General features: G+C 49.2%; 1 protein-coding gene and 1 long non-coding RNA gene across 4 annotated transcripts; both read right to left on the bottom strand.

The window, feature by feature from the left end:
* Positions 1 to 8,477: 8,477 nt before the first annotated feature.
* On the bottom strand, positions 8,478 to 27,526 carry LOC118947668 (serine/threonine-protein kinase 24-like). 3 transcript variants are annotated; one of them, XM_036972585.1, is made up of 5 exons: positions 27,067 to 27,526; positions 26,183 to 26,469; positions 18,470 to 18,700; positions 17,299 to 17,355; positions 8,478 to 9,499 (listed from the first exon to the last, which is right to left on the bottom strand). In XM_036972585.1, the coding sequence occupies exons 2-5, from the start codon at positions 26,222 to 26,224 to the stop codon at positions 9,380 to 9,382; spliced, it is 450 nt and encodes a 149-aa protein (XP_036828480.1). In that variant the 5' UTR covers positions 26,225 to 26,469; positions 27,067 to 27,526; the 3' UTR covers positions 8,478 to 9,379. The 3 variants fall into 3 exon arrangements, with proteins under 3 accessions (XP_036828480.1, XP_036828479.1, XP_036828478.1); XM_036972584.1 differs by having other exon boundaries at positions 26,183 to 26,415; XM_036972583.1 differs by lacking the exon at positions 27,067 to 27,526 and having other exon boundaries at positions 26,183 to 27,030.
* Positions 9,738 to 13,414, bottom strand: LOC118947669. The gene is made up of 3 exons (XR_005041870.1): positions 13,207 to 13,414; positions 12,519 to 12,558; positions 9,738 to 9,889 (listed from the first exon to the last, which is right to left on the bottom strand). It is a non-coding gene; the product is annotated as an uncharacterized LOC118947669 (long non-coding RNA).
* Positions 27,527 to 27,580: the final 54 nt, after the last annotated feature.

Below are 27,580 nucleotides of genomic sequence, written 5' to 3'. Positions count from 1 at the left end.
ATGGAACTAGGGGGAAGGCCCGACCAGGAATCAAACCCAGAATGGAACCAAGGGGTAGGCCCGACCAGGACTCAAACCCAGAATGGAACTAGGGGGAATGCCCGAACAGAACCCAAACCCAGAATGGAACTAGGGGGAATGCCCGACCAGGACTCAAACCCAGAAAGGAAACAGGGGCTAGGCCCGACCAGGACTCAAACCCAGAATGGAACAAAGGGGTAGGCCGGACCAGGACTCAAACCCAGAATGGAAGTAGGGGGTAGGCCCCACCAGGACTCAAACCCAGAATGGAACAAAGGGGTAGGCCGGACCAGGACTCAAACCCAGAATGGAACCAGGGAGTAGGCCCGACCAGGACTCAAACCCAGAATGGAACTAGGGGGATGGCCCGACCAGGACTCAAACCCAGAATGGAACCAAGGGGTAGGCCCGACCAGGACTCAAACCCTGAATGGAACTAGGGGGATGGCCCGACCAGGACTCAAACCCAGAATGGAACCAAGGGGTAGGCCCGACCAGGACTCAAACCCAGAATGGAACTAGGGGGAAGACCCGACCAGGACTAAAACCCAGAATGGAACTAGGGGGATGGCCCGACCATGACTCAAACCCAGAATGGAACTAGGGAGTAGGCCCGACTAGGACTCAAACCCAGAATGGAACTAGGGGTAGGTCCGACCAAGACTCAAACCCAGAATGGAACCAAGGGGTAGGCCCGACCAGGACTCAAACCCAGAATGGAACTAGGGGGATGGCCCGACCAGGACTCAAACCCAGAATGGACCCAAGGGGTAGGCCCGACCAGGACTCAAACCCAGAATGGAACTAGGGGGTAGGCCCGACCAGGACTCAAACCCAGAATGGAACTAGGGGGATGGGCCGACCAGGACTCAAACCCAGAATGGAACTAGTGGTAGGCCCGACCAAGACTAAAACCCAGAATGGAAACAAGGGGTAGGCCCGACCAGGACTCAAACCCAGAATGGAACCAGGGAGTAGGCCCGACCAGGACTCAAACTCAGAATGGAAGTAGGGGGTAGGCCCCACCAGGACTCAAACCCAGAATGGAACAAAGGGGTAGGCCGGACCAGGACTCAAACCCAGAATGGAACCAGGGAGTAGGCCCGACCAGGACTCAAACCCAGAATGGAACTAGGGGGATGGCCCGACCTGGACTCAAACCCAGAATGGAACTAGGGGTAGGCCCGACCAAGACTAAAACCCAGAATGGAACCAAGGGGTAGGCCCGACCAGGACTCAAACCCTGAATGGAACTAGGGGGATGGCCCGACCAGGACTCAAACCCAGAATGGAACCAAGGGGTAGGCCCGACCAGGACTCAAACCCAGAATGGAACTAGGGGGAAGACCCGACCAGGACTAAAACCCAGAATGGAACTAGGGGGATGGCCCGACCATGACTCAAACCCAGAATGGAACTAGGGGGTAGGCCCGAACAGGACTCAAACCGAGAATGGAACCAAGGGGTAGGCCTGACCAAGACTCAAACCTATAAGGGAACTAGGGGGAAGGCCCGACCAGGACTCAAACCCAGAATGGAACCAAGGGGTAGGCCTGACCAGGACTCAAACCCAGAATGGAACTAGGGGGATGGGCCGACCAGGACTCAAACCCAGAATGGAACTAGGGGTAGGCCCGACCAAGACTAAAACCCAGATTGGAAACAAGGGGTAGGCCCGACCAGGACTCAAACCCAGAATGGAACTAGGGGGTAGGCCCGAACAGGACTCAAACCCAGAATGGAACCAAGGGTTAGGCCTGACCAGGACTCAAACCCAGAATGGAACTAGGGGGAAGGCCCGACCAGGAATCAAACCCAGAATGGAACCAAGGGGTAGGCCCGACCAGGACTCAAACCCAGAATGGAACCAAGGGGTAGGCCCGACCAGGACTCAAACCCAGAATGGAACTAGGGGGAATGCCCGAACAGAACTCAAACCCAGAATGGAACTAGGGGGAATGCCCGACCAGGACTCAAACCCAGAAAGGAACCAGGGGCTAGGCCCGACCAGGACTCAAACCCAGAATGAACAAAGGGGTAGGCCGGACCAGGACTCAAACCCAGAATGGAACCAGGGAGTAGGCCCGACCAGGACTCAAACTCAGAATGGAAGTAGGGGGTAGGCCCCACCAGGACTCAAACCCAGAATGGAACAAAGGGGTAGGCCGGACCAGGACTCAAACCCAGAATGGAACCAGGGAGTAGGCCCGACCAGGACTCAAACCCAGAATGGAACTAGGGGTAGGCCCGACCAAGACTAAAACCCAGAATGGAACCAAGGGGTAGGCCCGACCAGGACTCAAACCCTGAATGGAACTAGGAGGATGGCCCGACCAGGACTCAAACCTAGAATGGAACCAAGGGGTAGGCCCGACCAGGACTCAAACCCAGAATGGAACTAGGGGGAAGACCCGACCAGGACTAAAACCCAGAATGGAACTAGGGGGATGGCCCGACCATGACTCAAACCAGAATGGAACTAGGGGGTAGGCCCGAACAGGACTCAAACCGAGAATGGAACCAAGGGGTAGGCCTGACCAGGACTCAAACCTATAAGGGAACTAGGGGGAAGGCCCGACCAGGACTCAAACCCAGAATGGAACCAAGGGGTAGGCCCGACCAGGACTCAAACCCAGAATGGAACTAGGGGGAATGCCCGACCAGGACTCAAACCCAGAAAGGAACCAGGGGCTAGGCCCGACCAGGACTCAAACCCAGAATGGAACCAAGGGGTAGGCCCGACCAGGACTCAAACCCAGAATGGAACTAGGGGGTAGGCTCGACCAGGACTCAAACCCAGAATGGAACTAGGGGGATGGGCCGACCAGGACTCAAACCCAGAATGGAACTAGGGGTAGGGCCGACCAAGACTAAAACCCAGAATGGAAACAAGGGGTAGGCCCGACCAGGACTCAAACCCAGAATGGAACCAGGGAGTAGGCCCGACCAGGACTCAAACTCAGAAAGGAAACAGGGGCTAGGCCCGACCAGGACTCAAACCCAGAATGGAACAAAGGGGTAGGCCGGACCAGGACTCAAACCCAGAATGGAACCAGGGAGTAGGCCCGACCAGGACTCAAACTCAGAATGGAAGTAGGGGGTAGGCCCCACCAGGACTCAAACCCAGAATGGAACAAAGGGGTAGGCCGGACCAGGACTCAAACCCAGAATGGAACCAGGGAGTAGGCCCGACCAGGACTCAAACCCAGAATGGAACTAGGGGGATGGCCCGACCAGGACTCAAACCCAGAATGGAACCAAGGGGTAGGCCCGACCAGGACTCAAACCCTGAATGGAACTAGGGGGATGGCCCGACCAGGACTCAAACCCAGAACGGAACCAAGGGGTAGGCCCGACCAGGACTCAAACCCAGAATGGAACTAGGGGGAAGATCCGACCAGGACTAAAACCCAGAATGGAACTAGGGGGATGGCCCGACCATGACTCAAACCCAGAATGGAACTAGGGAGTAGGCCCGACCAGGACTCAAACCCAGAATGGAACTAGGGGTAGGTCCGACCAAGACTCAAACCCAGAATGGAACCAAGGGGTAGGCCCGACCAGGACTCAAACCCAGAATGGAACTAGTGGTAGGCCCGACCAAGACTAAAACCCAGAATGGAAACAAGGGGTAGGCCCGACCAGGACTCAAACCCAGAATGGAACCAGGGAGTAGGCCCGACCAGGACTCAAACTCAGAATGGAAGTAGGGGGTAGGCCCCACCAGGACTCAAACCCAGAATGGAACAAAGGGGTAGGCCGGACCAGGACTCAAACCCAGAATGGAACTAGGGGGATGGCCCAACCTGGACTCAAACCCAGAATGGAACTAGGGGTAGGCCCGACCAAGACTAAAACCCAGAATGGAACCAAGGGGTAGGCCCGACCAGGACTCAAACCCTGAATGGAACTAGGGGGATGGCCCGACCAGGACTCAAACCCAGAATGGAACCAAGGGGTAGGCCCGACCAGGACTCAAACCCAGAATGGAACTAGGGGGAAGACCCGACCAGGACTAAAACCCAGAATGGAACTAGGGGGATGGCCCGACCATGACTCAAACCCAGAATGGAACTAGGGGGTAGGCCCGAACAGGACTCAAACCGAGAATGGAACCAAGGGGTAGGCCTGACCAAGACTCAAACCTATAAGGGAACTAGGGGGAAGGCCCGACCAGGACTCAAACCCAGAATGGAACCAAGGGGTAGGCCTGACCAGGACTCAAACCCAGAATGGAACTAGGGGGATGGGCCGACCAGGACTCAAACCCAGAATGGAACTAGGGGTAGGCCCGACCAAGACTAAAACCCAGAATGGAAACAAGGGGTAGGCCCGACCAGGACTCAAACCCAGAATGGAACTAGGGGGTAGGCCCGAACAGGACTCAAACCCAGAATGGAACCAAGGGGTAGGCCTGACCAGGACTCAAACCCAGAATGGAACTAGGGGGAAGGCCCGACCAGGAATCAAACCCAGAATGGAACCAAGGGGTAGGCCCGACCAGGACTCAAACCCAGAGTGGAACTAGGGGGAATGCCCGAACAGAACTCAAACCCAGAATGGAACTAGGGGGAATGCCCGACCAGGACTCAAACCCAGAAAGGAACCAGGGGCTAGGCCCGACCAGGACTCAAACCCAGAATGGAACAAAGGGGTAGGCCGGACCAGGACTCAAACCCAGAATGGAACCAGGGAGTAGGCCCGACCAGGACTCAAACTCAGAATGGAAGTAGGGGGTAGGCCCCACCAGGACTCAAACCCAGAATGGAACAAAGGGGTAGGCCGGACCAGGACTCAAACCCAGAATGGAACCAGGGAGTAGGCCCGACCAGGACTCAAACCCAGAATGGAACTAGGGGTAGGCCCGACCAAGACTAAAACCCAGAATGGAACCAAGGGGTAGGCCCGACCAGGACTCAAACCCTGAATGGAACTAGGAGGATGGCCCGACCAGGACTCAAACCCAGAATGGAACCAAGGGGTAGGCCCGACCAGGACTCAAACCCAGAATGGAACTAGGGGGAAGACCCGACCAGGACTAAAACCCAGAATGGAACTAGGGGGATGGCCCGACCATGACTCAAACCCAGAATGGAACTAGGGGGTAGGCCCGAACAGGACTCAAACCGAGAATGGAACCAAGGGGTAGGCCTGACCAGGACTCAAACCTATAAGGGAACTAGGGGGAAGGCCCGACCAGGACTCAAACCCAGAATGGAACCAAGGGGTAGGCCCGACCAGGACTCAAACCCAGAATGGAACTAGGGGGAATGCCCGACCAAAACTGAAACCCAGAATGGAACTAGGGGGAATGCCCGACCAGGACTCAAACCCAGAAAGGAACCAGGGGCTAGGCCCGACCAGGACTCAAACCCAGAATGGAACCAAGGGGTAGGCCCGACCAGGACTCAAACCCAGAATGGAACTAGGGGGTAGGCTCGACCAGGACTCAAACCCAGAATGGAACTAGGGGGATGGGCCGACCAGGACTCAAACCCAGAATGGAACTAAGGGGTAGGCCCGACCAGGACTCAAACCCAGAATGGAACTAGGGGGTAGGCCCGACCAGGACTCAAACCCAGAATGGAACTAGGGGCTAGGCCCGACCAGGACTCAAACCCAGAATGGAACTAGGGGGAAGACTCGACCAGGACTAAAACCCAGAATGGAACTAGGGGGATGGCCCGACCAGGACTCAAACCCAGAATGGAACTAGGGGTAGGCCCGACCAAGACTAAAACCCAGAATGGAAACAAGGGGTAGGCCCGAACAGGACTCAAACCCAGAATGGAACCAAGGGGTAGGCCTGACCAGGACTCAAACCCAGAATGGAACTAGGGGGAAGGCCCGACCAGGAATCAAACCCAGAATGGAACCAAGGGGTAGGCCCGACCAGGACTCAAACCCAGAATGGAACTAGGGGGAATGCCCGAACAGAACTCAAACCCAGAATGGAACTAGGGGGAATGCCCGACCAGGACTCAAACCCAGAAAGGAACCAGGGGCTAGGCCCGACCAGGACTCAAACCCAGAATGGAACAAAGGGGTAGGCCGGACCAGGACTCAAACCCAGAATGGAACCAGGGAGTAGGCCCGACCAGGACTCAAACTCAGAATGGAAGTAGGGGGTAGGCCCCACCAGGACTCAAACCCAGAATGGAACAAAGGGGTAGGCCGGACCAGGACTCAAACCCAGAATGGAACCAGGGAGTAGGCCCGACCAGGACTCAAACCCAGAATGGAACTAGGGGTAGGCCCGACCAAGACTAAAACCCAGAATGGAACCAAGGGGTAGGCCCGACCAGGACTCAAACCCTGAATGGAACTAGGAGGATGGCCCGACCAGGACTCAAACCCAGAATGGAACCAAGGGGTAGGCCCGACCAGGACTCAAACCCAGAATGGAACTAGGGGGAAGACCCGACCAGGACTAAAACCCAGAATGGAACTAGGGGGATGGCCCGACCATGACTCAAACCCAGAATGGAACTAGGGGGTAGGCCCGAACAGGACTCAAACCGAGAATGGAACCAAGGGGTAGGCCTGACCAGGACTCAAACCTATAAGGGAACTAGGGGGAAGGCCCGACCAGGACTCAAACCCAGAATGGAACCAAGGGGTAGGCCCGACCAGGACTCAAACCCAGAATGGAACTAGGGGGAATGCCCGACCAAAACTGAAACCCAGAATGGAACTAGGGGGAATGCCCGACCAGGACTCAAACCCAGAAAGGAACCAGGGGCTAGGCCCGACCAGGACTCAAACCCAGAATGGAACCAAGGGGTAGGCCCGACCAGGACTCAAACCCAGAATGGAACTAGGGGGTAGGCTCGACCAGGACTCAAACCCAGAATGGAACTAGGGGGATGGGCCGACCAGGACTCAAACCCAGAATGGAACTAAGGGGTAGGCCCGACCAGGACTCAAACCCAGAATGGAACTAGGGGGTAGGCCCGACCAGGACTCAAACCCAGAATGGAACTAGGGGCTAGGCCCGACCAGGACTCAAACCCAGAATGGAACTAGGGGGAAGACTCGACCAGGACTAAAACCCAGAATGGAACTAGGGGGATGGCCCGACCATGACTCAAACCCAGAATGGAACTAGGGGGTAGGCCCGAACAGGACTCAAACCCAGAATGGAACCACGGGGTAGGCCCGACCAGGACTCAAACCCAGAATGGAACTAGGGGGTAGGCCCGACCGGGACTCAAACCCAGAATGGAACTAGGGGCTAGGCCCGACCAGGACTCAAACCCAGAATGGAACTAGGGGGATGGCCCGACTAGGACTAAAACCCAGAATGGAACTAGGGGTAGGCCCGATCAAGACTAAAACCCAGAATGGAACCAAGGGGTAGGCCCGACCAGGACTCAAACCCAGAATGGAACTAGGGGGATGGCCCGACCATGACTCAATCCCAGAATGGAACCAAGGGGTAGGGCCGACCAGGACTCAAACCCAGAATGGAACTAGGGGGTAGGCCCGACCAGGACTCAAACCCAGAATGGAACTAGGGGCTAGGCCCGACCAGGACTCAAACCCAGAATGGAACCAAGGGGTAGGCCTGACCAGGACTCAAACCCAGAATGGAACTAGGGGGAAGGCCCGACCAGGAATCAAACCCAGAATGGAACCAAGGGGTAGGCCCGACCAGGACTCAAACCCAGAATGGAACTAGGGGGAATGCCCGAACAGAACTCAAACCCAGAATGGAACTAGGGGGAATGCCCGACCAGGACTCAAACCCAGAAAGGAACCAGGGGCTAGGCCCGACCAGGACTCAAACCCAGAATGGAACAAAGGGGTAGGCCGGACCAGGACTCAAACCCAGAATGGAACCAGGGAGTAGGCCCGACCAGGACTCAAACCCAGAATGGAACTAGGGGGATGGCCCGACTAGGACTCAAACCTAGAATGGAACTAGGGGTAGGTCCGACCAAGACTCAAACCCAGAATGGAACCAAGGGGTAGGCCCGACCAGGACTCAAACCCAGAATGGAACTAGGGGGATGGCCCGACCAGGACTCAAACCCAGAATGGAACCAAGGGGTAGGCCCGACCAGGACTCAAACCCAGAATGGAACTAGGGGGTAGGCCCGACCAGGACTCAAACCCAGAATGGAACTAGGGGCTAGGCCCGACCAGGACTCAAACCCAGAATGGAACTAGGGGGAAGGCCCGACCAGGACTCAAACCCAGAATGGAACTAGGGGGTAGGCCCGACCAGGACTCAAACCCAGAATGGAACTAGGGGCTAGGCCCGACCAGGACTCAAACCCAGAATGGAACTAGGGGCTAGGCCCGACCAGGACTCAAACCCAGAATGGAACTAGGGGGAAGGCCCGACCAGGACTCAAACCCAGAATGGAACTAGGGGGAAGGCCCGACCAGGACTCAAACCCAGAATGGAACCAAGGGGTAGGCCCGACCAGGACTCAAACCCAGAATGGAACCAAGGGGTAGGCCCGACCAGGACTCAAACCCAGAATGGAACCAAGGGGTAGGCCCGACCAGGACTCAAACCCAGGTCCAGAGACTGTCAACCCAACACCTTAAACGTTACACCAAGAGAGACAAACCCCTTGAGGAGGAGGTCACTAGTTGTGGGTTAATGTCACTCATTCTAATCTGGACAACTTCATAGAAAATGCCCCCTACATTAACCATGTCAGTACTGTTGATGTCCCTGTACCTTCTACATTAACCCTGTCAGTACTGTTGATATCTATGTACCTTCTACATTAACACTGTCAGTACTGTTGATGTCTATGTACCTTCTACATTAACCCTGTCAGTACTGTTGATGTCTATGTACCTTCTACATTAACCCTGTCAGTACTGTTGATGTCTATGTACCTACTAGTATCCCTGTTAGTCCCTACTAGTATCCCTGTTAGCCCCTAATAGTATCCTTGTTAGCCCCTAATAGTATCCCTGTTAGCCCCTACTAGTAGCCCCTACTAGTATCCCTGTTAGCCCCTACTAGTATCCCTGTTAGCCCCTACTAGTATCCCTGTTAGTTAGGTTAGTCCCTACTAGTATCCCTGCTAGCCCCTACTAGTATCCCTGTTAGTTAGGTTAGTCCCTACTAGTATCCCTGTTAGTTAGGTTAGCCCCTACTGGTATTATAATAAATAACCTTTTTTGGCCTATACCTGCTGTTCGTGTCCCCTCATTGCCACAGGTTATGAGCCGGCCTGTGACATAGGTTAGCCCCTACTAGTATCCATGCTAGCTAGGTTAGCCCCTACTGGTATCCATGCTAGCTAGGTTAGCCCCTACTGGTATCCATGCTAGCTAGGTTAGCCCCTACTGGTATCCATGCTAGCTAGGTTAGCCCCTACTGGTATCCATGCTAGCTAGTACCTTTGATATCTCTGTGTATCTTCTTCTCTGAGTGGAGGTATTCCAGACCCTTCAGAATCTCTCTGAGGATGGTGGCGATCTGAGTCTCATCCAGCAACCCCGGCTCCAACTGGAAAAACCACACAACCGCCTCTGTTAGCTAGGACAACTCACACAACCGCGCCAGTTAGCTAGCACAACTCACACAACCGCCCCTGTTAGCTAGGACAACTCACACAATCACCCCTGTTAGCTAGCACAACTTACACAACCTCCCCTGTTAGCTAGCACAACTCACACAATCACCCCTGTTAGCTAGCACAACTTACACAACCTCCCCTGTTAGCTAGCACAACTCACACAACCACCCCTGTTAGCTAGCACAACTTACACAACCACCCCTGTTAGCTAGGACAACTCACACAACCTCCCCTGTTAGCTAGCACAACTTACACAACCTCCCCTGTTTGCTAGCACAACTTACACAACCACCCCTGTTAGCTAGCACAACTCACACAACCTCCCCTGTTAGCTAGCACAACTTACACAATCACCCCTGTTAGCTAGGACAACTCACACAACCTCCCCTGTTAGCTAGCACAACTCACACAACCTCCCCTGTTAGCTAGCACAACTTACACAACCACCCCTGTTAGCTAGCACAACTCACACAACCTCCCCTGTTAGCTCGCACAACTCACACATCTCACACAACCTCCCCTGTTAGCTAGCACAACTTACACAATCACCCCTGTTAGCTAGGACAACTCACACAACCTCCCCTGTTAGCTAGGACAACTCACACAATCACCCCTGTTAGCTAGGACAACTCACACAACCTCCCCTGTTAGCTAGGACAACTCACACAACCTCCCCTGTTAGCTAGGACAACTCACACAACCTCCCCTGTTAGCTAGCACAACTCACACAACCTCCCCTGTTAGCTAGCACAACTTACACAACCACCCCTGTTAGCTAGCACAACTCACACAACCTCCCCTGTTAGCTCGCACAACTCACACATCTCACACAACCTCCCCTGTTAGCTAGCACAACTTACACAATCACCCCTGTTAGCTAGGACAACTCACACAACCTCCCCTGTTAGCTAGGACAACTCACACAATCACCCCTGTTAGCTAGGACAACTCACACAACCTCCCCTGTTAGCTAGGACAACTCACACAACCTCCCCTGTTAGCTAGGACAACTCACATAACCACCCCTGTTAGCTAGCACAACTCACACAACCTCCCCTGTTAGCTCGCACAACTCACACATCTCACACAACCTCCCCTGTTAGCTAGGACAACTCACACAACCTCCCCTGTTAGCTAGGACAACTCACACAATCACCCCTGTTAGCTAGGACAACTCACACAACCTCCCCTGTTAGCTAGGACAACTCACACAACCTCCCCTGTTAGCTAGGACAACTCACACAACCACCCCTGTTAGCTAGCACAACTCACACAATCTCCCCTGTTAGCTCGCACAACTCACACATCTCACACAACCTCCCCTGTTAGCTAGCACAACTTACACAATCACCCCTGTTAGCTAGGACAACTCACACAACCTCCCCTGTTAGCTAGGACAACTCACACAATCACCCCTGTTAGCTAGGACAACTCACAACCTCCCCTGTTAGCTAGGACAACTCACACAACCTCCCCTGTTAGCTAGGACAACTCACACAACCTCCCCTGTTAGCTAGGACAACTCACACAACCTCCCCTGTTAGCTAGGACAACTCACACAACCTCCCCTGTTAGCTAGGACAACTCACACAACCTCCCCTGTTAGCTAGGACAACTCACACAACCTCCCCTGTTAGCTAGGACAACTCACACAATCACCCCTGTTAGCTAGGACAACTCACAACCTCCCCTGTTAGCTAGGACAACTCACACAACCACCCCTGTTAGCTAGGACAACTCACACAACCTCCCCTGTTAGCTAGGACAACTCACACAACCACCCCTGTTAGCTAGCACAACTCACACAACCTCCCCTGTTAGCTCGCACAACTCACACATCTCACACAACCTCCTCTGTTAGCTAGGACAACTCACACAACCTCCCCTGTTAGCTAGGACAACTCACACAATCACCCCTGTTAGCTAGGACAACTCACACAACCTCCCCTGTTAGCTAGGACAACTCACACAACCTCCCCTGTTAGCTAGGACAACTCACACAACCACCCCTGTTAGCTAGCACAACTCACACAACCTCCCCTGTTAGCTCGCACAACTCACACATCTCACACAACCTCCCCTGTTAGCTAGCACAACTTACACAATCACCCCTGTTAGCTAGGACAACTCACACAACCTCCCCTGTTAGCTAGGACCACTCACACAATCACCCCTGTTAGCTAGGACAACTCACAACCTCCCCTGTTAGCTAGGACAACTCACACAACCTCCCCTGTTAGCTAGGACAACTCACACAACCCTCCCCTGTTAGCTAGGACAACTCACACAACCTCCCCTGTTAGCTAGGACAACTCACACAACCTCCCCTGTTAGCTAGGACAACTCACACAACCACCCCTGTTAGCTAGCACAACTTACACAACCACCCCTGTTAGCTAGGACAACTCACACAACCTCCCCTGTTAGCTAGCACAACTTACACAACCTCCCCTGTTTGCTAGGACAACTCACACAACCTCCCCTGTTAGCTAGGACAACTCACACAACCTCCCCTGTTAGCTAGGACAACTCACACAACCTCCCCTGTTAGCTAGGACAACTCACACAATCACCCCTGTTAGCTAGGACAACTCACAACCTCCCCTGTTAGCTAGGACAACTCACACAACCACCCCTGTTAGCTAGGACAACTCACACAACCTCCCCTGTTAGCTAGGACAACTCACACAACCACCCCTGTTAGCTAGCACAACTCACACAACCTCCCCTGTTAGCTCGCACAACTCACACATCTCACACAACCTCCCCTGTTAGCTAGGACAACTCACACAACCTCCCCTGTTAGCTAGGACAACTCACACAATCACCCCTGTTAGCTAGGACAACTCACACAACCTCCCCTGTTAGCTAGGACAACTCACACAACCTCCCCTGTTAGCTAGGACAACTCACACAACCACCCCTGTTAGCTAGCACAACTCACACAACCTCCCCTGTTAGCTCGCACAACTCACACATCTCACACAACCTCCCCTGTTAGCTAGCACAACTTACACAATCACCCCTGTTAGCTAGGACCACTCACACAATCACCCCTGTTAGCTAGGACAACTCACAACCTCCCCTGTTAGCTAGGACAACTCACACAACCTCCCCTGTTAGCTAGGACAACTCACACAACCCTCCCCTGTTAGCTAGGACAACTCACACAACCTCCCCTGTTAGCTAGGACAACTCACACAACCTCCCCTGTTAGCTAGGACAACTCACACAACCACCCCTGTTAGCTAGCACAACTTACACAACCACCCCCGTTAGCTAGGACAACTCACACAACCTCCCCTGTTAGCTAGGACAACTCACACAACCTCCCCTGTTAGCTAGGACAACTCACACAACCTCCCCTGTTAGCTAGGACAACTCACACAACCTCCCCTGTTAGCTAGGACAACTCACACAACCTCCCCTGTTAGCTAGGACAACTCACACAACCTCCCCTGTTAGCTAGGACAACTCACATAACCTCCCCTGTTAGCTAGGACAACTCACACAACCTCCCCTGTTAGCTAGGACAACTCACACAATCACCCCTGTTAGCTAGGACAACTCACAACCTCCCCTGTTAGCTAGGACAACTCACACAACCACCCCTGTTAGCTAGGACAACTCACACAACCTCCCCTGTTAGCTAGGACAACTCACACAACCACCCCTGTTAGCTAGCACAACTCACACAACCTCCCCTGTTAGCTCGCACAACTCACACATCTCACACAACCTCCTCTGTTAGCTAGGACAACTCACACAACCTCCCCTGTTAGCTAGGACAACTCACACAATCACCCCTGTTAGCTAGGACAACTCACACAACCTCCCCTGTTAGCTAGGACAACTCACACAACCTCCCCTGTTAGCTAGGACAACTCACACAACCACCCCTGTTAGCTAGCACAACTCACACAACCTCCCCTGTTAGCTCGCACAACTCACACATCTCACACAACCTCCCCTGTTAGCTAGCACAACTTACACAATCACCCCTGTTAGCTAGGACAACTCACACAACCTCCCCTGTTAGCTAGGACCACTCACACAATCACCCCTGTTAGCTAGGACAACTCACAACCTCCCCTGTTAGCTAGGACAACTCACACAACCTCCCCTGTTAGCTAGGACAACTCACACAACCCTCCCCTGTTAGCTAGGACAACTCACACAACCTCCCCTGTTAGCTAGGACAACTCACACAACCTCCCCTGTTAGCTAGGACAACTCACACAACCACCCCTGTTAGCTAGCACAACTTACACAACCACCCCTGTTAGCTAGGACAACTCACACAACCTCCCCTGTTAGCTAGCACAACTTACACAACCTCCCCTGTTTGCTAGGACAACTCACACAACCTCCCCTGTTAGCTAGGACAACTCACACAACCTCCCCTGTTAGCTAGGACAACTCACACAACCTCCCCTGTTAGCTAGGACAACTCACACAATCACCCCTGTTAGCTAGGACAACTCACAACCTCCCCTGTTAGCTAGGACAACTCACACAACCACCCCTGTTAGCTAGGACAACTCACACAACCTCCCCTGTTAGCTAGGACAACTCACACAATCACCCCTGTTAGCTAGGACAACTCACACAACCTCCCCTGTTAGCTAGGACAACTCACACAACCTCCCCTGTTAGCTAGGACAACTCACACAACCACCCCTGTTAGCTAGCACAACTCACACAACCTCCCCTGTTAGCTCGCACAACTCACACATCTCACACAACCTCCCCTGTTAGCTAGCACAACTTACACAATCACCCCTGTTAGCTAGGACAACTCACACAACCTCCCCTGTTAGCTAGGACCACTCACACAATCACCCCTGTTAGCTAGGACAACTCACAACCTCCCCTGTTAGCTAGGACAACTCACACAACCTCCCCTGTTAGCTAGGACAACTCACACAACCCTCCCCTGTTAGCTAGGACAACTCACACAACCTCCCCTGTTAGCTAGGACAACTCACACAACCTCCCCTGTTAGCTAGGACAACTCACACAACCACCCCTGTTAGCTAGCACAACTTACACAACCACCCCTGTTAGCTAGGACAACTCACACAACCTCCCCTGTTAGCTAGCACAACTTACACAACCTCCCCTGTTTGCTAGGACAACTCACACAACCTCCCCTGTTAGCTAGGACAACTCACACAACCTCCCCTGTTAGCTAGGACAACTCACACAACCTCCCCTGTTAGCTAGGACAACTCACACAATCACCCCTGTTAGCTAGGACAACTCACAACCTCCCCTGTTAGCTAGGACAACTCACACAACCACCCCTGTTAGCTAGGACAACTCACACAACCTCCCCTGTTAGCTAGGACAACTCACACAACCACCCTTGTTAGCTAGCACAACTCACACAACCTCCCCTGTTAGCTCGCACAACTCACACATCTCACACAACCTCCCCTGTTAGCTAGGACAACTCACACAACCTCCCCTGTTAGCTAGGACAACTCACACAATCACCCCTGTTAGCTAGGACAACTCACACAACCTCCCCTGTTAGCTAGGACAACTCACAAAACCTCCCCTGTTAGCTAGGACAACTCACACAACCACCCCTGTTAGCTAGCACAACTCACACAACCTCCCCTGTTAGCTCGCACAACTCACACATCTCACACAACCTCCCCTGTTAGCTAGCACAACTTACACAATCACCCCTGTTAGCTAGGACAACTCACACAACCTCCCCTGTTAGCTAGGACCACTCACACAATCACCCCTGTTAGCTAGGACAACTCACAACCTCCCCTGTTAGCTAGGACAACTCACACAACCTCCCCTGTTAGCTAGGACAACTCACACAACCCTCCCCTGTTAGCTAGGACAACTCACACAACCTCCCCTGTTAGCTAGGACAACTCACACAACCTCCCCTGTTAGCTAGGACAACTCACACAACCACCCCTGTTAGCTAGCACAACTTACACAACCACCCCTGTTAGCTAGGACAACTCACACAACCTCCCCTGTTAGCTAGCACAACTTACACAACCTCCCCTGTTTGCTAGCACAACTTACACAACCACCCCTGTTAGCTAGCACAACTCACACAACCTCCCCTGTTAGCTCGCACAACTCACACATCTCACACAACCTCCCCTGTTAGCTAGCACAACTTACACAATCACCCCTGTTAGCTAGGACAACTCACACAACCTCCCCTGTTAGCTAGGACAACTCACACAATCACCCCTGTTAGCTAGGACAACTCACACAACCTCCCCTGTTAGCTAGGACAACTCACACAACCTCCCCTGTTAGCTAGGACAACTCACATAACCACCCCTGTTAGCTAGCACAACTCACACAACCTCCCCTGTTAGCTCGCACAACTCACACATCTCACACAACCTCCCCTGTTAGCTAGGACAACTCACACAACCTCCCCTGTTAGCTAGGACAACTCACACAATCACCCCTGTTAGCTAGCACAACTCACACAACCTCCCCTGTTAGCTAGGACAACTCACACAACCTCCCCTGTTAGCTAGGACAACTCACACAACCACCCCTGTTAGCTAGCACAACTCACACAATCTCCCCTGTTAGCTCGCACAACTCACACATCTCACACAACCTCCCCTGTTAGCTAGCACAACTTACACAATCACCCCTGTTAGCTAGGACAACTCACACAACCTCCCCTGTTAGCTAGGACAACTCACACAATCACCCCTGTTAGCTAGGACAACTCACAACCTCCCCTGTTAGCTAGGACAACTCACACAACCTCCCCTGTTAGCTAGGACAACTCACACAACCTCCCCTGTTAGCTAGGACAACTCACACAACCTCCCCTGTTAGCTAGGACAACTCACACAACCTCCCCTGTTAGCTAGGACAACTCACACAACCTCCCCTGTTAGCTAGGACAACTCACACAACCTCCCCTGTTAGCTAGGACAACTCACACAACCTCCCCTGTTAGGTAGGACAACTCACACAACCTCCCCTGTTAGCTAGGACAACTCACACAATCACCCCTGTTAGCTAGGACAACTCACAACCTCCCCTGTTAGCTAGGACAACTCACACAACCACCCCTGTTAGCTAGGACAACTCACACAACCTCCCCTGTTAGCTAGGACAACTCACACAACCTCCCCTGTTAGCTAGGACAACTCACACAACCACCCCTGTTAGCTAGCACAACTCACACAACCTCCCCTGTTAGCTCGCACAACTCACACATCTCACACAACCTCCCCTGTTAGCTAGGACAACTCACACAACCTCCCCTGTTAGCTAGGACAACTCACACAATCACCCCTGTTAGCTAGGACAACTCACACAACCTCCCCTGTTAGCTAGGACAACTCACACAACCTCCCCTGTTAGCTAGGACAACTCACACAACCTCCCCTGTTAGCTAGGACAACTCACACAACCTCCCCTGTTAGCTAGGACAACTCACACAACCTCCCCTGTTAGCTAGGACAACTCACACAACCCTCCCCTGTTAGCTAGGACAACTCACACAATCACCCCTGTTAGCTAGGACAACTCACACAATCACCCCTGTTAGCTAGGACAACTCACACAATCACCCCTGTTAGCTAGGACAATTTACACAACCTCCCCTGTTTGCTAGGACAACTTACACAACCGCCCCTGTTTGCTAGCAAAACTCACACAACCGTTAGCTAACACAACGTCCACATATCGTCTGACTACTGGTAACATCACTCACCAGATCTAATGCCGAGCCTCCCCCTAGATACTCCATAATGATCCACAGCTTGGCCTCCTGAAGCAGACAAGAGAAGCCAGTTACAGAGGCCCTGTTAGGACAGGGGCTGGTTCCTCCAAATCTGTAGCAATAAGTGCTGATGCCCTGAGAAGCTCTGTCTGGTGGGAGTCAGGAGTCTTTTATCCTGGTTTCATTTGGGATTAAATAGAGAGAAGTGGGAAGTGAGATTAAAATGATGTTAAATCCCTTCCTACTAACATGACGATGGTCCTAAATATCAGCCTGTGGGCCAGATGTCTGCAGGGGAGTAGCACTTTCCCTTCGGTTCTTCTATCTAGTGGCTCTAACTGTTAAGTATCTAGGCCAGAAAAGAGGACACTTCGCTGAAGTATAGTATGTTTAGAGAACAACCTGGAAAAGCCTTCAACAGGGGGGTTTATGGGACAGCAGGGGAAGTTTATGGGACAAAAGGGGGGTTTATGGGACACCAGGGGGGTTTATGGGACAGCAGGGGGTTTATGGGACAACAGGGGGGTTTACGAGACAGTGGTTCAGTGGGACAGCAGGGGGGTTTATGGGACAGCAGGGGGGTTTATGGGACACCAGGGGGGTTTATGGGACAGCAGGGGGGGTTTATGGGACACCAAGGGGGGTTTATGGGACAGCAGGGGGTTTATGGGACAACAGGGGGGTTTACGAGACAGTGGTTCAGTGGGACAGCAGGGGGGTTTATGGGACAGTGGTTCAGTGGGACAACAGGGGGGTTTATGAGACAGTGGTATAGAGGTATAGTGGGACAACAGGGGGGTTTATGGGACACCAGGGGGGTTTATGGGACACCAGGGGGGTTTATGGGACAACAGGGGGGTTTATGGGACAGTGGTTCAGTGGGACAGCAGGCGGGTTTCTGGGACAGTGGTTCAGTGGGACAACAGGGGGGTTTATGGGACAGTGGTATAGAGGTACAGTGGGACAACAGAGGGGTTTATGGGACAGTGGTTCAGTGGGACAACAGGGGGGTTTATGGGACAGTGGTTCAGTGGGACAACAGGGGGGTTTATGGGACAGTGGTGCTCACTTTGAGATAGGAGACATAATACTTGGCGATGTTGTCACACTGACCTCTCCTGCTCCATAACCTTTAACCCTGACCCCTAACCCTATGACCTACCTTCAGGTATGATCCATAGTACTTGGTGATGAAGGGGCTGTCACACTGACTCAACACAGTGATCTCCTGCTGAATATCCTCCATCTCATCCTCAGCCTCCTCCAGGTCAATGATCTTAATGGCCACCACCTTCTGAGTCCTGTTGTCTATTCCTTTAAACACCTCACCAAACGAGCCTTTACCGATCCTCTCCAACTTAGTGAACAGCTCCTCTGGGTCTGCCTTCAGGTTCTACAGGAGGAGAAGGGAGAGAGGGAGGGGGGAGGGGGAGGAGAGATGGAGGTAGGGGGGAGGAGGGAGAGAGGGAGGAGAAGGGAGGGGGAGAGGGAGGGGGGAGGAGGGTAATGTTATCCTCTGTTTTCCATTGCTTTAGCGTAGCTCAGAGGATCCTCTGTTTTCCATTGCTTTAGCCTAGCTCAGAGAATCCTGTTTTCCAGTGCTTTAGTCTTTAGCCTAGCTCAGAGAATCCTGTTTTCCATTGCTTTAGCCTAGCTCAGAGAATCCTCTGTTTTCCATTGCTTTAGTCTTTAGCCTAGCTCAGAGAATCCTCTGTTTTCCATTGCTTTAGTCTTTAGCCTAGCTCAGAGAATCCTCTGTTTTCCAGTGCTTTAGTCTTTAGCCTAGCTCAGAGAATCCTGTTTTCCATTGCTTTAGCCTAGCTCAGAGAATCCTCTGTTTTCCATTGCTTTAGCCTAGCTCAGAGAATCCTCTGTTTTCCAGTGCTTTAGTCTTTAGCCTAGCTCAGAGAATCCTGTTTTCCATTGCTTTAGCCTAGCTCAGAGAATCCTCTGTTTTCCATTGCTTTAGCCTAGCTCAGAGAATCCTCTGTTTTCCAGTGCTTTAGTCTTTAGCCTAGCTCAGAGAATCCTGTTTTCCATTGCTTTAGTCTAGCTCAGAGAATCCTGTTTTCCATTGCTTTAGTCTTTAGCCTAGCTCAGAGAATCCTCTGTTTTCCATTGCTTTAGTCTAATCATAGCAGAAACACTCAGTTGTTGATTGAACCTCTCTCAAAATACTGCTGTTTGTGTGCTGGAACTTTGCTGGACCTAAGATCAACTGAATGACTGAATCAACTGTGTCCATATGCTCATCATTGCATAATACTAGGTCAATTTGAGTCATTTAAAAAAATATTATAGTCACAAAATTATGTTTGTTCCTTTTAGTCATCAGTATGGGGTAGCCCCAATGTGACTCCTAGGATAATTTAATGTTAAATATTGTACTAGCCTATTATTGGACATGCAGAATGAACTAAGGGAATTCACTGTCTCTCTCTATCGGCAGCATGCTGTGCTTATGGAGCATGTCTTTAGTATTGTTAACATCAGGTGAGGGCTAGCTTCAGTATATAACACTATGGAGCATGTCTTTAGTATTGTTAACATCAGGTGAGGGCTAGCTTCAGTATATAACACTATGGAGCATGTCTTTAGTATTGTTAACAGCAGGTGACATCAGGTGAGGGCTAGCTTCAGTATATAACACTATGGAGCATGTCTTTAGTATTGTTAACATCAGGTGAGGGCTAGCTTCAGTATATAACACTATGGAGCATGTCTTTAGTATTGTTAACATCAGGTGAGGGCTAGCTTCAGTATGTAACACTATGGAGCATGTCTTTAGTATTGTTAACATCAGGTGAGGGCTAGCTTCAGTATGTAACACTATGGAGCATGTCTTTAGTATTGTTAACATCAGGCGAGGGCTAGCTTCAGTATATAACACTATGGAGCATGTCTTTAGTATTGTTAACATCAGGCGAGGGCTAGCTTCAGTATATAACACTATGGAGCATGTCTTTAGTATTGTTAACATCAGGTGAGGGCTAGCTTCAGTATATAACACTATGGTGCATGTCTTTAGTATTGTTAACATCAGGTGAGGGCTAGCTTCAGTATATAACACTATGGAGCATGTCTTTAGTATTGTTAACATCAGGTGAGGGCTAGCTTCAGTATATAACACTATGGAGCATGTCTTTAGTATTGTTAACATCAGGTGAGGGCTAGCTTCAGTATATAACACTATGGAGCATGTCTTTAGTATTGTTAACATCAGGTGAGGGCTAGCTTCAGTATATAACACTATGGAGCATGTCTTTAGTATTGTTAACATCAGGTGAGGGCTAGCTTCAGTATATAACACTATGGAGCATGTGTTTAGTATTGTTAACATCAGGTGACAGCAGGTGAGGGCTAGCTTCAGTATATAACACTATGGAGCATGTCTTTAGTATTGTTAACATCAGGTGACAGCAGGTGAGGGCTAGCTTCAGTATATAACACTATGGAGCATGTCTTTAGTATTGTTAACAGCAGGTGAGGGCTAGCTTCAGTATGTAACACTATGGAGCATGTCTTTAGTATTGTTAACATCAGGTGAGGGCTAGCTTCAGTATATAACACTATGGAGCATGTCTTTAGTATTGTTAACATCAGGTGAGGGCTAGCTTCAGTATATAACACTATGGAGCATGTCTTTAGTATTGTTAACATCAGGTGACAGCAGGTGAGGGCTAGCTTCAGTATGTAACACTATGGAGCATGTCTTTAGTATTGTTAACATCAGGTGAGGGCTAGCTTCAGTATGTAACACTATGGTGCATGGCTTTAGTATTGTTAACATCAGGTGAGGGCTAGCTTCAGTATGTAACACTATGGAGCATGTCTTTAGTATTGTTAACATCAGGTGAGGGCTAGCTTCAGTATATAACACTATGGAGCATGTCTTTAGTATTGTTAACATCAGGTGAGGGCTAGCTTCAGTATATAACACTACGGTGCATGTCTTTAGTATTGTTAACATCAGGTGAGGGCTAGCTTCAGTATATAACACTATGGTGCATGTCTTTAGTATTGTTAACATCAGGTGAGGGCTAGCTTCAGTATATAACACTATGGAGCATGTCTTTAGTATTGTTAACATCAGGTGAGGGCTAGCTTCAGTATATAACACTACGGTGCATGTCTTTAGTATTGTTAACATCAGGTGAGGGCTAGCTTCAGTATATAACACTATGGAGCATGTCTTTAGTATTGTTAACATCAGGTGAGGGCTAGCTTCAGTATATAACACTACGGTGCATGTCTTTAGTATTGTTAACATCAGGTGAGGGCTAGCTTCAGTATGTAACACTATGGAGCATGTCTTTAGTTTTGTTAACATCAGGTGAGGGCTAGCTTCAGTATATAACACTACGGTGCATGTCTTTAGTATTGTTAACATCAGGTGAGGGCTAGCTTCAGTATATAACACTATGGAGCATGTCTTTAGTATTGTTAACATCAGATGACAGCAGGTGAGGGCTAGCTTCAGTATATAACACTATGGAGCATAGTATTGTTAACATCAGGTGACAGCAGGTGAGGGCTAGCTTCAGTATATAACACTATGGTGCATGTCTTTAGTATTGTTAACATCAGGTGAGGGCTAGCTTCAGTATATAACACTATGGAGCATGTCTTTAGTATTGTTAACATCAGGTGACAGCAGGTGAGGGCTAGCTTCAGTATATAACACTATGGAGCATGTCTTTAGTATTGTTAACATCAGGTGAGGGCTAGCTTCAGTATATAACACTATGGAGCATGTCTTTAGTATTGTTAACATCAGGTGAGGGCTAGCTTCAGTATATAACACTATGGAGCATGTCTTTAGTATTGTTAACATCAGGTGACAGCAGGTGAGGGCTAGCTTCAGTATATAACACTATGGAGCATGTCTTTAGTATTGTTAACATCAGGTGAGGGCTAGCTTCAGTATATAACACTATGGAGCATGTCTTTAGTATTGTTAACATCAGGTGAGGGCTAGCTTCAGTATATAACACTATGGAGCATGTCTTTAGTATTGTTAACATCAGGTGACAGCAGGTGAGGGCTAGCTTCAGTATATAACACTATGGTGCATGTCTTTAGTATTGTTAACATCAGGTGAGGGCTAGCTTCAGTATATAACACTATGGAGCATGTCTTTAGTATTGTTAACATCAGGTGACAGCAGGTGAGGGCTAGCTTCAGTATATAACACTATGGAGCATGTATTTAGTATTGTTAACATCAGGTGAGGGCTAGCTTCAGTATATAACACTATGGAGCATGTCTTTAGTATTGTTAACATCAGGTGAGGGCTAGCTTCAGTATATAACACTATGGAGCATGTCTTTAGTATTGTTAACATCAGGTGAGGGCTAGCTTCAGTATATAACACTATGGAGCATGTCTTTAGTATTGTTAACATCAGGTGACAGCAGGTGAGGGCTAGCTTCAGTATATAACACTATGGAGCATGTCTTTAGTATTGTTAACATCAGGTGAGGGCTAGCTTCAGTATATAACACTATGGAGCATGTCTTTAGTATTGTTAACATCAGGTGACAGCAGGCGAGGGCTAGCTTCAGTATATAACACTATGGTGCATGTCTTTAGTATTGTTAACATCAGGTGAGGGCTAGCTTCAGTATGTAACACTATGGAGCATGTCTTTAGTATTGTTAACATCAGGTGACAGCAGGCGAGGGCTAGCTTCAGTATATAACACTATGCAGCATGTCTTTAGTATTGTTAACATCAGGTGAGGGCTAGCTTCAGTATATAACACTACGGTGCATGTCTTTAGTATTGTTAACATCAGGTGAGGGCTAGCTTCAGTATATAACACTATGGTGCATGTCTTTAGTATTGTTAACATCAGGTGAGGGCTAGCTTCAGTATATAACACTATGGAGCATGTCTTTAGTATTGTTAACATCAGGTGAGGGCTAGCTTCAGTATATAACACTACGGTGCATGTCTTTAGTATTGTTAACATCAGGTGAGGGCTAGCTTCAGTATATAACACTATGGAGCATGTCTTTAGTATTGTTAACATCAGGTGAGGGCTAGCTTCAGTATATAACACTACGGTGCATGTCTTTAGTATTGTTAACATCAGGTGAGGGCTAGCTTCAGTATGTAACACTATGGAGCATGTCTTTAGTATTGTTAACATCAGGTGAGGGCTAGCTTCAGTATATAACACTACGGTGCATGTCTTTAGTATTGTTAACATCAGGTGAGGGCTAGCTTCAGTATATAACACTATGGAGCATGTCTTTAGTATTGTTAACATCAGATGACAGCAGGTGAGGGCTAGCTTCAGTATATAACACTATGGAGCATAGTATTGTTAACATCAGGTGACAGCAGGTGAGGGCTAGCTTCAGTATATAACACTATGGTGCATGTCTTTAGTATTGTTAACATCAGGTGAGGGCTAGCTTCAGTATATAACACTATGGAGCATGTCTTTAGTATTGTTAACATCAGGTGACAGCAGGTGAGGGCTAGCTTCAGTATATAACACTATGGAGCATGTCTTTAGTATTGTTAACATCAGGTGAGGGCTAGCTTCAGTATATAACACTATGGAGCATGTCTTTAGTATTGTTAACATCAGGTGAGGGCTAGCTTCAGTATATAACACTATGGAGCATGTCTTTAGTATTGTTAACATCAGGTGACAGCAGGTGAGGGCTAGCTTCAGTATATAACACTATGGAGCATGTCTTTAGTATTGTTAACATCAGGTGAGGGCTAGCTTCAGTATATAACACTATGGAGCATGTCTTTAGTATTGTTAACATCAGGTGAGGGCTAGCTTCAGTATATAACACTATGGAGCATGTCTTTAGTATTGTTAACATCAGGTGACAGCAGGTGAGGGCTAGCTTCAGTATATAACACTATGGTGCATGTCTTTAGTATTGTTAACATCAGGTGAGGGCTAGCTTCAGTATATAACACTATGGAGCATGTCTTTAGTATTGTTAACATCAGGTGACAGCAGGTGAGGGCTAGCTTCAGTATATAACACTATGGAGCATGTATTTAGTATTGTTAACATCAGGTGAGGGCTAGCTTCAGTATATAACACTATGGAGCATGTCTTTAGTATTGTTAACATCAGGTGAGGGCTAGCTTCAGTATATAACACTATGGAGCATGTCTTTAGTATTGTTAACATCAGGTGAGGGCTAGCTTCAGTATATAACACTATGGAGCATGTCTTTAGTATTGTTAACATCAGGTGACAGCAGGTGAGGGCTAGCTTCAGTATATAACACTATGGAGCATGTCTTTAGTATTGTTAACATCAGATGACAGCAGGTGAGGGCTAGCTTCAGTATATAACACTATGGAGCATAGTATTGTTAACATCAGGTGACAGCAGGTGAGGGCTAGCTTCAGTATATAACACTATGGTGCATGTCTTTAGTATTGTTAACATCAGGTGAGGGCTAGCTTCAGTATATAACACTATGGAGCATGTCTTTAGTATTGTTAACATCAGGTGACAGCAGGTGAGGGCTAGCTTCAGTATATAACACTATGGAGCATGTCTTTAGTATTGTTAACATCAGGTGAGGGCTAGCTTCAGTATATAACACTATGGAGCATGTCTTTAGTATTGTTAACATCAGGTGAGGGCTAGCTTCAGTATATAACACTATGGAGCATGTCTTTAGTATTGTTAACATCAGGTGACAGCAGGTGAGGGCTAGCTTCAGTATATAACACTATGGAGCATGTCTTTAGTATTGTTAACATCAGGTGAGGGCTAGCTTCAGTATATAACACTATGGAGCATGTCTTTAGTATTGTTAACATCAGGTGAGGGCTAGCTTCAGTATATAACACTATGGAGCATGTCTTTAGTATTGTTAACATCAGGTGACAGCAGGTGAGGGCTAGCTTCAGTATATAACACTATGGTGCATGTCTTTAGTATTGTTAACATCAGGTGAGGGCTAGCTTCAGTATATAACACTATGGAGCATGTCTTTAGTATTGTTAACATCAGGTGACAGCAGGTGAGGGCTAGCTTCAGTATATAACACTATGGAGCATGTATTTAGTATTGTTAACATCAGGTGAGGGCTAGCTTCAGTATATAACACTATGGAGCATGTCTTTAGTATTGTTAACATCAGGTGAGGGCTAGCTTCAGTATATAACACTATGGAGCATGTCTTTAGTATTGTTAACATCAGGTGAGGGCTAGCTTCAGTATATAACACTATGGAGCATGTCTTTAGTATTGTTAACATCAGGTGACAGCAGGTGAGGGCTAGCTTCAGTATATAACACTATGGAGCATGTCTTTAGTATTGTTAACATCAGGTGAGGGCTAGCTTCAGTATATAACACTATGGAGCATGTCTTTAGTATTGTTAACATCAGGTGACAGCAGGCGAGGGCTAGCTTCAGTATATAACACTATGGTGCATGTCTTTAGTATTGTTAACATCAGGTGAGGGCTAGCTTCAGTATGTAACACTATGGAGCATGTCTTTAGTATTGTTAACATCAGGTGACAGCAGGCGAGGGCTAGCTTCAGTATATAACACTATGGAGCATGTCTTTAGTATTGTTAACAGCAGGTGAGGGCTAGCTTCAGTATATAACACTATGGTGCATGTCTTTAGTATTATTAACATCAGATGACAGCAGGTGAGGGCTAGCTTCAGTATGTAACACTATGGAGCATGTCTTTAGTATTGTTAACATCAGATGACAGCAGGTGAGGGCTAGCTTCAGTATGTAACACTATGGAGCATGTCTTTAGTATTGTTAACATCAGATGACAGCAGGTGAGGGCTAGCTTCAGTCTGTAACACTTTGGTAAGGTGTACTTTAACTAGCTACTTGACATGAGGTGAAAACAGCATACCTGCATCCCTGGCAGGCTACTCTGAACCGGAGAGTGAGCCATGTCACCTGTCGACAGTCTGACCAGCTATAACAGCTAACTAGCTGGTCACTAGTTACAACCCCAGAATACACAACGCAGCAGGTCGGTCCGACGGGGGATGGCGTCGAGCGTCCTTATCGATGCATCTTGCTTCCTTATCGATGCGTCCTTATCAATGCGTCTTGCGTCCTTATCGATGCGTCCTGTGAATCCTTCCCCAACAAGCGCCGTACAAAGTTAAAACATGTCGACTCGGCCACGAAAACCTTGTGGAATTAGCAAGCTAGTTAGTATCTACCCCTGACTAGCTGCACAATGACAACAAATCAACCAGGAAAACAAATAGCTGCACAATGACAACAAATCAACCAGGAAAACAAATAGCTTCACAATGACAACAAATCAACCAGGAAAACAAATAGCTGCACAATGACAACAAATCAACCAGGAAAACAAATAGCTGCACAATGACAACAAATCAACCAGGAAAACAAATAGCTGCACAATGACAACAAATCAACCAGGAAAACAAATAGCTGCACAATGACAACAAATCAACCAGGAAAACAAATAGCTGCACAATGACAACAAATCAACCAGGAAAACAAATAGCTGCACAGTGACAACAAATCAACCAGGAAAACAAATAGCTTCACAATGACAACAAATCAACCAGGAAAACAAATAGCTGCACAATGACAACAAATCAACCAGGAAAACAAATAGCTGCACAATGACAACAAATCAACCAGGAAAACAAATAGCTGCACAATGACAACAAATCAACCAGGAAAACAAATAACTAGCTGACAACGTAAGCTGGACCGAACTAGTGAACGGTTTCAATGTATTATTTTTTTTACCGTAAAGTTCATTCACGATCTAATATCACTGATTATCTATCGGACTACTGGCTGTCACGTCGTTATCCGACGGGTCCTTCATCCCGCAGCCAGAAAACAACATATTTGGTCCTGCGTCTCGCAAACATAAACCCAAATTCAATAGATATGAAACGCTCCGATCTTGTAATCGTTTTGGCTAACTTAAAATCCCAAAAAGGCCATTTACACGCTGTCAACTATACATATTAGCTGTGTTTTGTTCCTCATTTTCCTCCTGTCCTATCCACCATCTTGTCAGTGCTGTCGCAACTGGCGGATCCATATCGACGCTAAGCAGAGCGTTGGACGCGCCCGACGTGGGAACGGAGCAGAGGGCTCAAACAACACCGTTCACGACATTTCCACCGAGCAATTTACTACATGTGATATCATAACATGATAAGAATCATGATATTTTGTAACTGTTTGGAGAATACGTTGAAATCTAGATGAGCCGATAATGCTATTGTAGCGTTTATAAAAAGCAAACGGG

This window comes from Oncorhynchus mykiss, unplaced genomic scaffold (genome assembly GCF_013265735.2).
Source record: "Oncorhynchus mykiss isolate Arlee unplaced genomic scaffold, USDA_OmykA_1.1 un_scaffold_177, whole genome shotgun sequence".
NCBI classification, from domain to species: Eukaryota; Metazoa; Chordata; class Actinopteri; order Salmoniformes; family Salmonidae; genus Oncorhynchus; species Oncorhynchus mykiss.
This window is presented reverse-complemented; position numbering and strand designations above follow the sequence as displayed.